The 12,392-nt window shown below is 44.7% G+C and overlaps 1 protein-coding gene across 4 annotated transcripts in view; it reads right to left on the reverse strand.

Annotated features, from left to right (window-relative positions):
• Window positions 1-12,392, reverse strand: part of EFCAB6 (EF-hand calcium binding domain 6) — a 300,279-nt gene that overhangs the window by 257,760 nt on the left and 30,127 nt on the right. For all 4 annotated transcript variants that reach the window (XM_063663109.1, XM_054470030.2, XM_054470029.2 and 1 more), the window contains exon 3: window positions 3,033-3,244. In XM_063663109.1, coding sequence (XP_063519179.1) covers window positions 3,033-3,244 — 212 coding nt within the window. The remainder of the gene's footprint in view (window positions 1-3,032; window positions 3,245-12,392) is intronic.

Here is a 12,392-nt window from a genome sequence, read left to right on the forward strand (position 1 = left end):
TTTTTTTTTTAGATGGAGTTTTGCTCTTGTTGCCCAGGCTGGAGTGCGGTGGCAGCATCTCAGCTCACCACAACCTCTGCCTCCCGGGTTCAAGCAATTCTCCCGCCTCAGCCTCCCGAGTAGCTGGGATTACAGGCATGTGCCACCATGCCCGTCTAATTTTTTTGTATTTTTAGTAGAGACAGGGTTTCTCCATGTTGGTCAGGCTGGTCTCGAACTCCAGACCTCAGGTGATCCGCCTGCTTCGGCTTCCCAATGTGCCGGGACTACAGGCATGAGCCACCGTGCCCAGCCAAGATCAGCTAATTTTTAAATTTTCTGTAGAGATGGGGTCTTCCTATATTGCCCAGGCTGGTCTTGAACTCCTTGGCTCAAGTGATGCTCCCACCTTGGCCTCCAAAGCATTGAGACTACAGGCATGAACCACCACACCTGACCTACTCACAGTATGCTTCTATTGGATAGCTCTGCTCTGAAATATTATCCAAACATACTCAAATATGAACAGCCAGGGAAATAAGACCCCTCTCAATGGAAAAGACCATCAATGCAGGTCAATCTTGAGGTGACTAACATGTGAAAATTACTAGACAAGAACTTTAAAGCAGCTATTTTAACTATGTTCAATGAGTTGAAAGACATATGCTCATAACTGCAGAAAAACAAAATCTAAGCAGGTAAAGAGATCATTAAGAGGAATTAAATAGAAATTCTACAACTGTAATATACAATGTCTAAAAGTAAAAATTCAAGGGATGGGGCTAATAGTAGAATGAAGATGATAAGAGTCAGTGAACTTAAAGACAGATCAATAGACATTATCCAATCTGAATGATAGAATAAAACTTTTTTTAATGAACTGAGCCTCAGAGGCCAGTGGGACAATATCAAAATGTTTAAGAGAGGAAAGAATGGGACAGAAAAAAATATTTGAGAAAATTATGGCTCAAAACTTCACAAATTAAAAAAAAAAAAAAAGTCAGAATTAAAGGGAAGAGAAAACTTTGAAACAGAACATGGTATGCATAAGAAGAAACAACAAATAGAACTGCACTTTTTTAAAATTTTAAGTCAGAAAAGAAAAGAGAGAGAGAGAGAGAGTGAGTCCTTGAAGTTAAGACTGGAATTTGGGAATGCCTAAAATTCATTGAGCTGTTTGTTTTGATAACACATCACTCCCCTGTGTTGGAAGTATACACAGTGGGTTGTAGTATCCAGCAAATTCTAAAAGAAGTAAGTTTTTAAATTACTAGGAGGTAGCATGAAGTCAGACTCTGATTAAGAACTAATGAATGAGGCCAGGCACGGTGGCTCACACCTGTAATCTCAGCACTTTGGGAGGCCAAGGCAGACTGATCACTTGAGGTCAGGAATTCGAGACCAGCCTGGCCAACATGGAGAAACCCCATCTCTACTAAAAATTTAAAAATTAGCTGGGCATGGTGGCACATGCCTGTAATCCCACTACTCGGGAGGCTGAGGCACGTGAACAGCTTGAACTCGGGAGACGGAGGTTGCAGTAAGCCAAGATAGCGTCACTGCACTCTAGCCTGGATGACAGAGTGAGACTCCATCAAAAAATAAAAAATAAATAAATAAATAAACAAATTTTTTAAAAAACTAATGAATGAGTAAATATATATATATACTTGTCTGCATGTGTGTATGTGTGTGTGTGTACAAATTTAGTTATTGGGTTAAATGGAATACTAATGATATTCTAGCCCAAATTTTCTACTTTTGATCATTACAGACTGATTTTGAAAGGGTTTGATTCCTACTGCATTTCATATTCCTTTTTTAAGGGCCCCAAGGATATAGTCCACAGATTTTTACTCCTTTCATCCCCCTGGTGTGGCACACCACCAGGTGGCCAAGGGCCTTCATCCTCCACATCCCTCCCCATGTAACTGCATCACCCCTGCTGCAAACCCTTCACTGGCTCCCTACAGCCTCTAGGATAAAGGTTGAACTGTTTTACTAAGTACTTTTCTGAATTGGCCCCTCTGGCCACAACATGACCCATATCCCTTCACTTCCGACAGAAATCACAGAACTACCCAGGTCCCTGAGTAAGCATGGCAGGCGGGTGCGGGCATCCGGGCTTTCACACAGGCTGTCCCCTCTGCCATAATGACCTTTCCTTCCCCTCTCATCTCGAGAATACTCACTCCTTCGTCAAAACTAAGTTAAATACCCCTCCTCCAGAAAGCCTTCCTGGACTACCTCTCCTCATTTTCAGATAGCTCTCCCTCCTGTAACTCCCAGCCACCCTGTCGTGGCCTCTCTCCCAGCACTTGCCAACACTCCATAAGTGTCTCACTGGACTGGGAGCTCCTCAAGGGCAGGGCCTGAGTCTGATTTATCTGCACCGCAGTGTCTAGCATTGGCTCTAGCATATAGCCGATACTCCGTAACTATTTGATGAAGGGAAAAAATGCCAAAATACTAAGTTCCAAAATAGAAGTTGACCCAAATACATTTAGATGGACCCTTAAAAGAAATGAAAAGAAGGCCGGGTGCAGTGGCTCATGCCTGTAATCCCAGCACTTTGGGAGGCCAAGGCGGGCAGATCACCTGAGGTCAGGAGTTCGAGACCAGCCTGGCAACATGGTGAAACCCCATCTCTACTAAAAATACAAAATTAGCCAGGGGCCCAGCTACTCGGCAGGCTGAGGCAGGAGAACTGCTTGAACCTGGGAGGTGGTGGTTGCGGTGAGCCAAGATCGCACCATTGCACTCCAGCCTGGGCAACAAGAGCGAAACTCTGTCTCAAAAAAAAAAAAAAAAAAAAAGAAAGAAAGAAAGAAATGAGAAGAAACTGGCTGGAGGAGCGCTACATGCAAAATATGACCGAGTATCTGTCGATCGTGATCATCTACATCAGCCTTAATTAACTGAATTATGAAAAACAAAACTTCAACTGCTCAGTGGCAACAGCGGGGGGAAAGGCAGGATAGGTTACCTGCTCCCCTGATCTACCTCAGCTTGTCTGGAATTGAGTGATTGTAAGTATGTACAACATACAGCACCTGAGCCAACACGTCCTGAAACTGTTCTCGTGTGAGCGGCGTCAGGAAGTCTGTGATGATTCTTCTCAGTTCACTTTTTGACACAGTCAAGTTCTGACCAGTATCCAGCAGCTGAAAGGCTTTTTGCAACTCATCCCCTCTGTCGGCAATTTTTTGAAATAAAATCCGTTTAACATCTAAGGAGGACAGTGTTGGATTTGCAACAGCTGTGGCTATAAAAGAGATACAGCTATTTATTAAACATGTTTAAAGCCGAGATACTAAACAAAAACTCTTGCACTGTTGAACAGAACCAAGAAAACTTATTAGACGGTATTTCTCCCACCATATCTAGGTTTACATGTATCACCGTTAGATGACTTGTAATGAAAAATCTACTCGGTCATCTTTCAACTCTGAAATTTGGTCAGTATAGAATAATAGTAATCACACTAGTAAGAAAAAAAAGAGAATCTTCCCTACAAAGGACATAGGTCAGTACAAGTGAAAAACATGGATATTGAAAGAAAATTTAGTCAATATCATTCAAATAAATCTTTAAAATATCATATTCACCTTTCATCCCCTTGTCAATTTTCGAGGGAAAAACATGTAATTCTTAAACCCAGACCATTTCCCTTTCAAAGACAAGGAAGAGATGGACGCTAAAATGTAGATATAAAAATGTTTTGAGGGCTGGGTGCAGTGGCTCACACCTATAATCCCAGCACTTTGGGAGGCCGAGGCGGGCGGATCACCTGAGGTCAGGAGTTCGAGACCAGCCTGGCCAACATGGTGAAACCCCGTCTCTACTAAAAATACAAAATTAGCTGGGTGTGGTGGCACATGCCTGTAATCCCAGCTACTCAGGAGGCTGAGGCAGGAGAATAGCTTGAACCTGGGAGGCGGAGGTTGTGGTGAGCTGGGATTGTGCCATTGCTCTCCAGCCTGGGCAACAAGAGCAAAACTCCGTCTCAGAAAAAAAAGAAAAATGTTTTGAGTGGTCTAAATAAGCTTTTGGGTTTTGAACTTTTTGGAAGGAAAGGAATAATGTCTTGACTAACATTTTCGGTCCCAGAGCTCCCTGTGTCAGCAAAGGAGAGGTGATACACCATAGGCCTCTTTTCCCTCTCCAAGGCAAAAACAACTAGAGGAACAATAGATAGGAAATTACATAAGTAAATACGGTGAGTACAAACCAACTTATGGTTCCAATCCGTATCATATGTGTGAAGACATTGTTGTTCAATTTGATATTTTATAACTGACTGGGGAAACAGGAGACCAAGAATAATGGTAGTTGGTAAATCCCTCCTACTTACTTATGAGATAAACTTGGTAGCCATAGTTTATTTAGTAGCTCTTCCTTACATAGTAAATCCTAGATGTATGTTAAAGGGCTTTAACATTGCCTTATCCTTTATAATAATATTCACAAGCAGCAGCTAGGGAGGGAGGATGCTAGTTCTTTCCCTTTGAATGAAATTTTCTTATCAAGCTATTTCACATTTCTGGCATAAGGACAGTGGTAGCTTTAGTCTTGGGGTGACCTGGGCAGGTGAAAGACTCCAAAGATCTCGGTGCACCAACTTGAACCCACCCAGAGGGCAGGCTAGGATTTCCTCAGAGCTGTAGGGTGGGCTGGGCTGTCTTCTGCTTGAGGGGATACAAGAGACAACGTGCAGGCACCCCACAGTGACACTGCCATGGAGATCGGCTGCAGACCCTAACCCCATGAGCCACAGCACAGCAGGCTTTGGGGGGCACTTCCACCCCACACAGGGACTGTGCTGCCATTCGCGATTCTCCCCTGACATCCATTGAGGGCCCAGCTCACGCAGGGCCTGTGCCGGGGGCTGGGGATGACTCTCACTCCTGATGCCCACAGCCTCCGGGAGGGAGGCGATTCTGTAACTGGGATGCGGCGGTCCAGTGTGGAGACAGGCATTAGGTGTCTGCAGGGAGCATGGGAGACCTAAACAGAAGATGGCTGGTTTCCGGTGACAGGATGGAAGGTGACAGGAAAGCCTACTCAGTGGAAAGGAACTTGGTGATCCTGAGGGAACAGAGCTGGAAGTGGGGCTGCTGTGGGGCGTGGCCAGCCTGGGCAAAAGGAGGATGGGGGTGGGGACAAGCAGAAGCGCATCGGCCAAGAGATGGGACAGGAAAAGTCAGCAGGGCCTGTCCTTGGGCTTCATGCTCTGGGGTTATGAGATGGCACAGCAGGACTGTCATCAAAAGAACAACATAACCCTATTTTCATTCTTCACCTTCCCCCTGGTACCACATGGAGGAGGAACCAAAAGGGAAGGAGAGTGATGGGGTGGAGACAGGCTGGGTGACTACAGCTGCTTAGGAGAGGAGTGACACACCGTACTAGCGTGATGGTCACAGAGCAAAAAGACTTTGCATGAATAAAAGAAAGGTCAAGCGGGGAGGTCTACAGACTCCTCTGATTGGAGGGGCCAGGTGAGGGATGGAGAGAGGATGGAACACCTATGTCTGGCCTGGGTGGCTGGGCAGGGGCAGCACCCTTCACTTAGAAAGGGAAGAGGGAAGATGCAACAGATGGTATTTTCCAAGATGGGAATGGCAAGATCTCCCAACACAATATCATGTTAACACTCCTCCCTGCAAAAGTGGGCATACGCTCCCCCCTTGAATCTGGTGGGCCCATGACTATGGCAGAATGGACATCTATCAGTATGATACATGACATGCGTGATCTCCATGATGAGGTCACGCAAGCTGCTTGGCCTCTGCCTGGTCCTATTTATTTATTTATTTATTTATTGAGATGGAGTCTTGCTGTCTCCCAGCCTGGAGTACAGTGGCACAATCTTGGCTCACTGCAACCTCCACCTCCTGGGTCCAGGCAATTCTCCTGTCTCAGCCTCCCGAGTAGCTGTGACTACAGGCCTGAATAATTTTTGTATTTTTTTGTATTTTTTAATAGAGACGGGGTTTCACCATTTTGGCCAGGCTGGTCTTGAACTCCTGACCTCAGGTGATCCACCTGCCTCGGCCTCCCAAAGTGCTGGGATTACAGGCGTGAGCCACCACACCCGGCCATGCCTGGTCCTCTTTAGATGCTCACACACAGACACTACTTGGCTGTGAGGAGGCCAAGGAGCCACCCCGGCAGGCCACATATAGGAGTTCTGGGCAACAGCCTTAGCTGAGGTTTCAGGCAACAGCTGTGTCAACTGCTAGCCATTCAAGGACTCCGGCCCCCGATGTGAAGTCAGCCCAGCCTCTGCACCTCCCCAGCTGGACTGCATGGAGCACAGACAAGCTGACCTGCCCAAACTGCGGATTTGTGAGCAAAATAAATGACTGTTGCTATTTCGAGCCACAATGTTTTAGGGCATTTGCACACAGCAATAGATACCTGGAACAGAAGAGGAAAAGGCTTATGGAAAGAGAATGAGTTCAGCCTGGGATATCTAAGCGGGATGTCCATCTGAAAGTTGAATACATACTCTGGAGATCAGAGAGGCTGGACTGGAGATGCAAGTGTGGGAACCACCTGCATGGAGGCCACAGGGAAACAGGCCCAATGGGAAGAGGAGAAGGGGCTGTGGGAAACACTGACTTGTAAGGAAGTGGAATTCATTCATTCAAAAAATGTCGTATGTCAACAACTATCATATTTCAACCACTATTTTCAGCCTTGAGGGTACTGCAGTGAATAAGACAGGTACAGCTTACAATCTGGAGGTGAGACGACAGACAAGAAGCCAATAAATAAATAAACAAACGATAGGGTCATGGTGCACATTGACATGTGCAATGAAGATGGAAAGACAAAACAATGAGGCAGAGTGCAGCCGGGGGGCTGCTTTAGAGGGGATGGTCAAGGAAGTCTGTTCCAAAGTGGGTTTGTGAGCTGAAACCCGGAAGGATACAAATGAGCCAGCCAGTCAAGAAGCTGAAGTAAGAATGTCTTCAACCGGGAAACCATAGCAACCAGTAAAGAACCCCTGAGCAAGAAGGAGCTTGATATGTCCAGGAAAGAAAAAGGCCAGAGTGGACGGTGTGGCACATAGCAGGTAGGATGGAGAACAGTGAGAGCTCAGGCCGGGGAAGGAGAGGGCCAGTCCACACAGGCTTCAGGCATCTGCAGAAAGGATGGCGTTTTCTTCAAAGCGCAATGGAAAGGCTCAGGAGAGTTTAGGGAGGGAAGCAATGTTATCTAATACAGCCTCTGTGTGGGGTTTTAAAAATGTGTTCTGGCTGCTATGTAAAGAATGCATTATAGGGGGCAAAAAATGAGGAAGGGAGACCAGAGATGAGGCTGCTTCAAGGTCTAGGAGGTAACTGTGGCTTGAACCAGATGGCAGCCCTGAAGGTAAAGGAAAAATAGACAGATAGGAGACATGATCTATCAGATCTGTAGCTGACAAGGTTTTGCTGATGGATTGGCTGAGGAGGTGCGTGGGGGGTGTTAAAGAAAATAGAGAAATCAAGGATAATCCCTTGGTGCTGGACATGAGGAACGAGATAAATGACAGTGTCACTGCTGAGAGGGAGAACACGGGGGAGTCGAGAGACCTGTTTAGCCAGTTCAGGTCTGAGATGCCCGTTAGATGCGGTGCACGCAGAAAGGTCCGCGAGGCAACTGGATATACGATTGGGAGCTTAGTGGGGAAGTGAGGATGGAGCTATCATTTTGGTTACAGGTGGCATTTCAGGACATGGAGCCAGATGACTCACTTAAGAGAGGGCAGACAGGGAACAGAGGAATGAGCATAGCCCTGAGGGGGAAGAAGGAACTTAACCCTCCCACAAGAGTTCCAAGAACACTCAGTAATGCAGGAAGCACTTGGGCTTCCCTTCCATTTCTGGCTGTCACTCAGAATCTCAGAAGCAGCTGATTCACACACAGCAGCTGCGTGATTCAGTATCAGCCGGTGAGCACTCTTTCTCCCTCTGCCCAGGAGGAGCAGCCTGAACATCCTCCTCCTGCCCCCAGTGTCAGAGGGGGATCCTTCTTGTTAATGTACACCTCTGTCTTGAAATCCTCTCTTGGACTTCCCATATATATTTTTAGTTGCTTTCTTAGAAGCTCCACCATTGCAATCAATAATTGTAATTTAAAAGAATCAGCAAATATTGATTTGAGACTATTTTAAAATACGTAAAGGAAAACTTTTTATTCCACGTGCCTAATGCAACGTCTGAAGATGAAAATGAAAGCAGTAACCAAGCTTGCAGAACCTGCTGGTGGGAGTACAAATTGATAGAATCTTTCTGGAGGGCAATTTGACAAAATTTTCTATATCCGCTTAGGATATAGAAAGTCACAACAGACTGTCACTGTCACCCTAACAATGAGAACAAGTAGGATACGCTAAAATATATATATAGTTTTAAAACCCACCAGAGATCTGAGGATGCAAAGAAACTACAATTCAGGAAAGGACAAGCCCCTCATCAGAGAAAAAAGAATGATAACTCCTTCCAGCCCTGTGGCACAGCGGGTAAAAAGCAAATTCGTTACAGACTGGGTAGGAAGAAAACAACCCAGTATTTAGCAGCCACATGAGGCTGACAGATGGATGAGATTCCCAGGGGCCTTGGTCACAGAGCAGGTCTGCGCTCACCCTCTTGGGCCTTCCCCCAGTGCAGGTAAGTAGCACTGCACCAAAGGCTGGGGCTACAGGAGAGCTGAGTGATCCACCCCAGCATGGCACATGAGGTTTTGCACAAGTTCGGGGCAGCTGTTTACCAAAGGCTGAATACAGGGAACAAGAGCTCAGGTGAACCCTCCGAAGCATATGGGCCCTTCACTAAGTGTCAGTGGCCCACTGAAGGTTAAATCAGGGCCACAGGGTGGACAGAGATGTTCCCAGGTGCAAAAAGCCATGGCAGAGCTGGACAACAAAGAGACCTCCCATGAGACCTCCCATGAAACACCCCAAAATGGCAGGTAGGCAGTAAAGCAGAGAGAGATCTCCTTGCCATATGCAAAGCTGGTGGCTGGGCTATAAAGCAGAGAGATCTGTGGAGTCTCACCAGTGCTCACACCTCAAAGACCTGTTGAAGGCACGCATATGAAACCAGGGGTAACCCAAACTTAACTAAAACTGCAACAAAGTCAAGGCACAGCTCACCTGAGAGATTAAACTGAGCTCACCTCGCTAGAAACCTGAGAGAAGAAGAGGCTTTCCTTTTCTGGTGGTAAATATTATTGACTTCTGTCTCTGCTGTTTTTAACACAAATATCTGGCATTACTTTTTTTTTAATTGCAAGACAAGTGAAGAAGAAAAGGTAACCTAATCAAGGTAAAAACAGTCATCAGAAGAACACCCACAGAAAGAATAATGACCAGGTAGAAATGATCAGGTATTCAAACTGAGAATGGGAAATATGTTGGCAAGATGAAAGGGAAAAGCTGAGAACATGGTGAACATATAGGGAATTTCAGCAGAGAAATGGAAAGTATTTTTAAAGAGCACATAAAAAAATCTAAAAATTAAAAATACAATATCAGAAGTTAAGAATTCACTTGTTTTGCCTAGTAGCAGAGTGTACATGCTAGAAAAAATAACTCATGAATATGAACTCAGAAATATAGAAATGATTCAACCTGAAACACAAAGATAAAAACACTTAAAAAGGAAACAGTGTGTCTAATATTTATTTGCTTATTTGATGTATGAGTTATACAAATATATATCTACAGTTATATGTTGTGCATGCATGAAAAAGAGACCAGCCCAACTGCTGATGATACCCTCTTGTAGAGGAAAGTGGTGCTGGGAGGCAAATATATCTTTAATTTTTAAAAAGTAAAAAAAACGCCGGGCATGGTGGCTCATGCCTGTAATCCCAGCACTTTGGGAGGTCGAGGTGGGCGGATCACAAGGTCAAGAGATCGAGACCATCCTGGCCAACATGGTGAAACACCATCTCTACTACAAATACAAAAATTAGCTGGGCATGGTGGCACGCGCCTGTAGTCCCAGCTACTCAGGAGGCTGAGGCAGGATAATCGCTTGAACCCAGGGGGCGGAGCTTGCAGTGAGCCGAGATCACACTACTGCACTCCAGCCTGGGCAACAGGGAAAGACTCTGTCTCAAAAAAACAACAAGAAAAAAAGTAAAAAAAAAAACACTCCAGTGCACTAAAAAGTACCACCAATAGAAATAAAAAGCAAATGACAAAAAAGAAAAATACCTGTGGCACTAAGACAGATAGAAGGTTCACATTTTTAATACAAAGAGAGCTCATACTAGTCACTAAAAAAGACCAACCCAAAGTAGGCAAACAGGCAAAGGATATGAACAGGCAACTCACAAAAGCAAAAGGCATAAGCCTGGTAAACTTGAGAATAAAAGTTAACCTCATTATTGAGGAAATGCATATTAAATTCACAATGGAATGTTATTTTTCCATATCCAATGGGCAAGATCTTAAAAGATAATCTGTGTTAGGATACTTAGAAATGAGCACTTGTAAGTATCATGAGTGAGAATGTGCTAAGGTGCGAGCTTCCTGAAGGGTAATCTGGTGGTACTCATTAGGAACCTTAAGAGTAGGAACAGGCTGGGTGCGCTGGCTCATGCCTATAATCCCGGCATTTTGGGAGGCCGAGGGGGATAGATCACTTGAGGCCAGGAGTTTGAGACCAGCCTGGCCAACATGGTGAAATCCTGTCTCTACTAAAAATACAAAAATTAGCCAGGTGTGGTGGTGCGTGCCTGTGATTCCAGCTACTCAGGAGGCTGAGGCATGAGAATCACTAGAACCTGGGAGGCAGAGGTTGCAGTGAGCCAAGATCATGCCCTTGCACTCCAGCCTGGATGACAAAGTAAGACTCTCTCAAAAAAAAAAAAAAAAACAGTAGGAACACCTTTTAACCCAGTCATCTCACCTCACTCTAGTCTTCTTTGTACGATCAGAAAGTTAGTTAAAGATATATCTAAATTAGATTGTAGACGTGGAGCTATTGAACTGGGATGCATTTATTGCTGATGATGTATTTTGATGTCAGAAACTGCTAAACTAATCCCCGATATCCACTCTCCTCTTTCTCCTTAGAAATAGACCCCGAGTTTGGGTAGACACACGGCTGTTGGAAACAGTCTCTATTTTGCAGGCTCCCTGGTAGATGCATGGGACCTGGTGGTTCAAGTCCTGCCAGTTGCAAGTAAGCCTGAGTGTCCAGCATGACTGGGATGGCTTCACCCAATTACAAGGCCAAACCTAACTTCTTTCATAAACCCAGCTTCTTCTTTCACGGTGGCCCGCTGATTCCTCAGGCTGTGTTCATGCAGTGCTTTGTAAGTGCGTCTTATGGCATTTGGCTCACGCTACTTGAATTCTTTATCTCCCTCTCTAGACTGTGAGTCTGTCTAGGGCAGGCCTTCTCTCAGGTGCATCTCTTTATTCTTAGCACCTATTACAGTGCCTGTCACATATTATGGCTCAGAAAATGTGGATAAATGAATGAGTAAATGAAGGAACTAATACATGAAATTAAAGGATATATATTTTTGGAAAATAATAACGTCAAATTCTGTTGCTTTTAAAACTGGTAAGAACTCCAGATGAGTTGAAAACCTATGTCCACATAAAAACCAGTACACGAATGCTCACGGCAGCTTCACTTATAATTGCAAAACACGGAGGCAACCAAGATGTCTATTTATTATTATTTTTTTGAGACAGGGTCTCACTCTGTCACCCAGGCTGGAGTGCTGTGGCACGATCATGGCTCACCGAAGCCTTGACCTCCAGGGCCTAAGCCATCCTCCCACCTCAGCCTCCCAAGTAGCTGGGACTCTAGGCATGTACCACTATGCCTGGCTAATTTTTTGTATTTATTTCTTGTAGAGACAAGGTCTTACTATGTTGCCCAGCTTGGTCTGGAACCCCTGGGCTCAAGCAATCCTCCTGCCTCGACCTCCCAAAGTGCTGGGACTAACAGGCATGAGCCACTCTGCCTGGTCAATACATGGCATTTTATACATTTGTCTAAAACTAATACAATCTACACCATCAAGAGTGAACCCTAATGTAAACTAAGAACTTTAAGTAATAATAATGTTATCAGTATGGGTTCATCAATTGTAACAAATGTACCACACTAATATGAGATGTTAATTATGGGGAAACTGGGGGTGGGAGTGAGGGGGTGTATGGGAACTTCCTGTGTTTTCTACTCAATTTTTCTGTACACCTAAAACTGCTAAAAAAAATTAAGTCTACTAATTTACTGAGTGAGTTTTTATATATATAAGCCCCTGAATTCTGGAATCATACTCCCTGGGTTCAAATCCTGACATACCACTTAAAAACTTGTAACTTTTAGGCAAATAGCTTAATCAATCTGTGTCCCAATTTCCCCATATAGAAAATAGGGATAAAAATA

This window comes from Pongo pygmaeus, chromosome 23 (assembly GCF_028885625.2).
Source record: "Pongo pygmaeus isolate AG05252 chromosome 23, NHGRI_mPonPyg2-v2.0_pri, whole genome shotgun sequence".
Taxonomy (NCBI): Eukaryota; Metazoa; Chordata; class Mammalia; order Primates; family Hominidae; genus Pongo; species Pongo pygmaeus.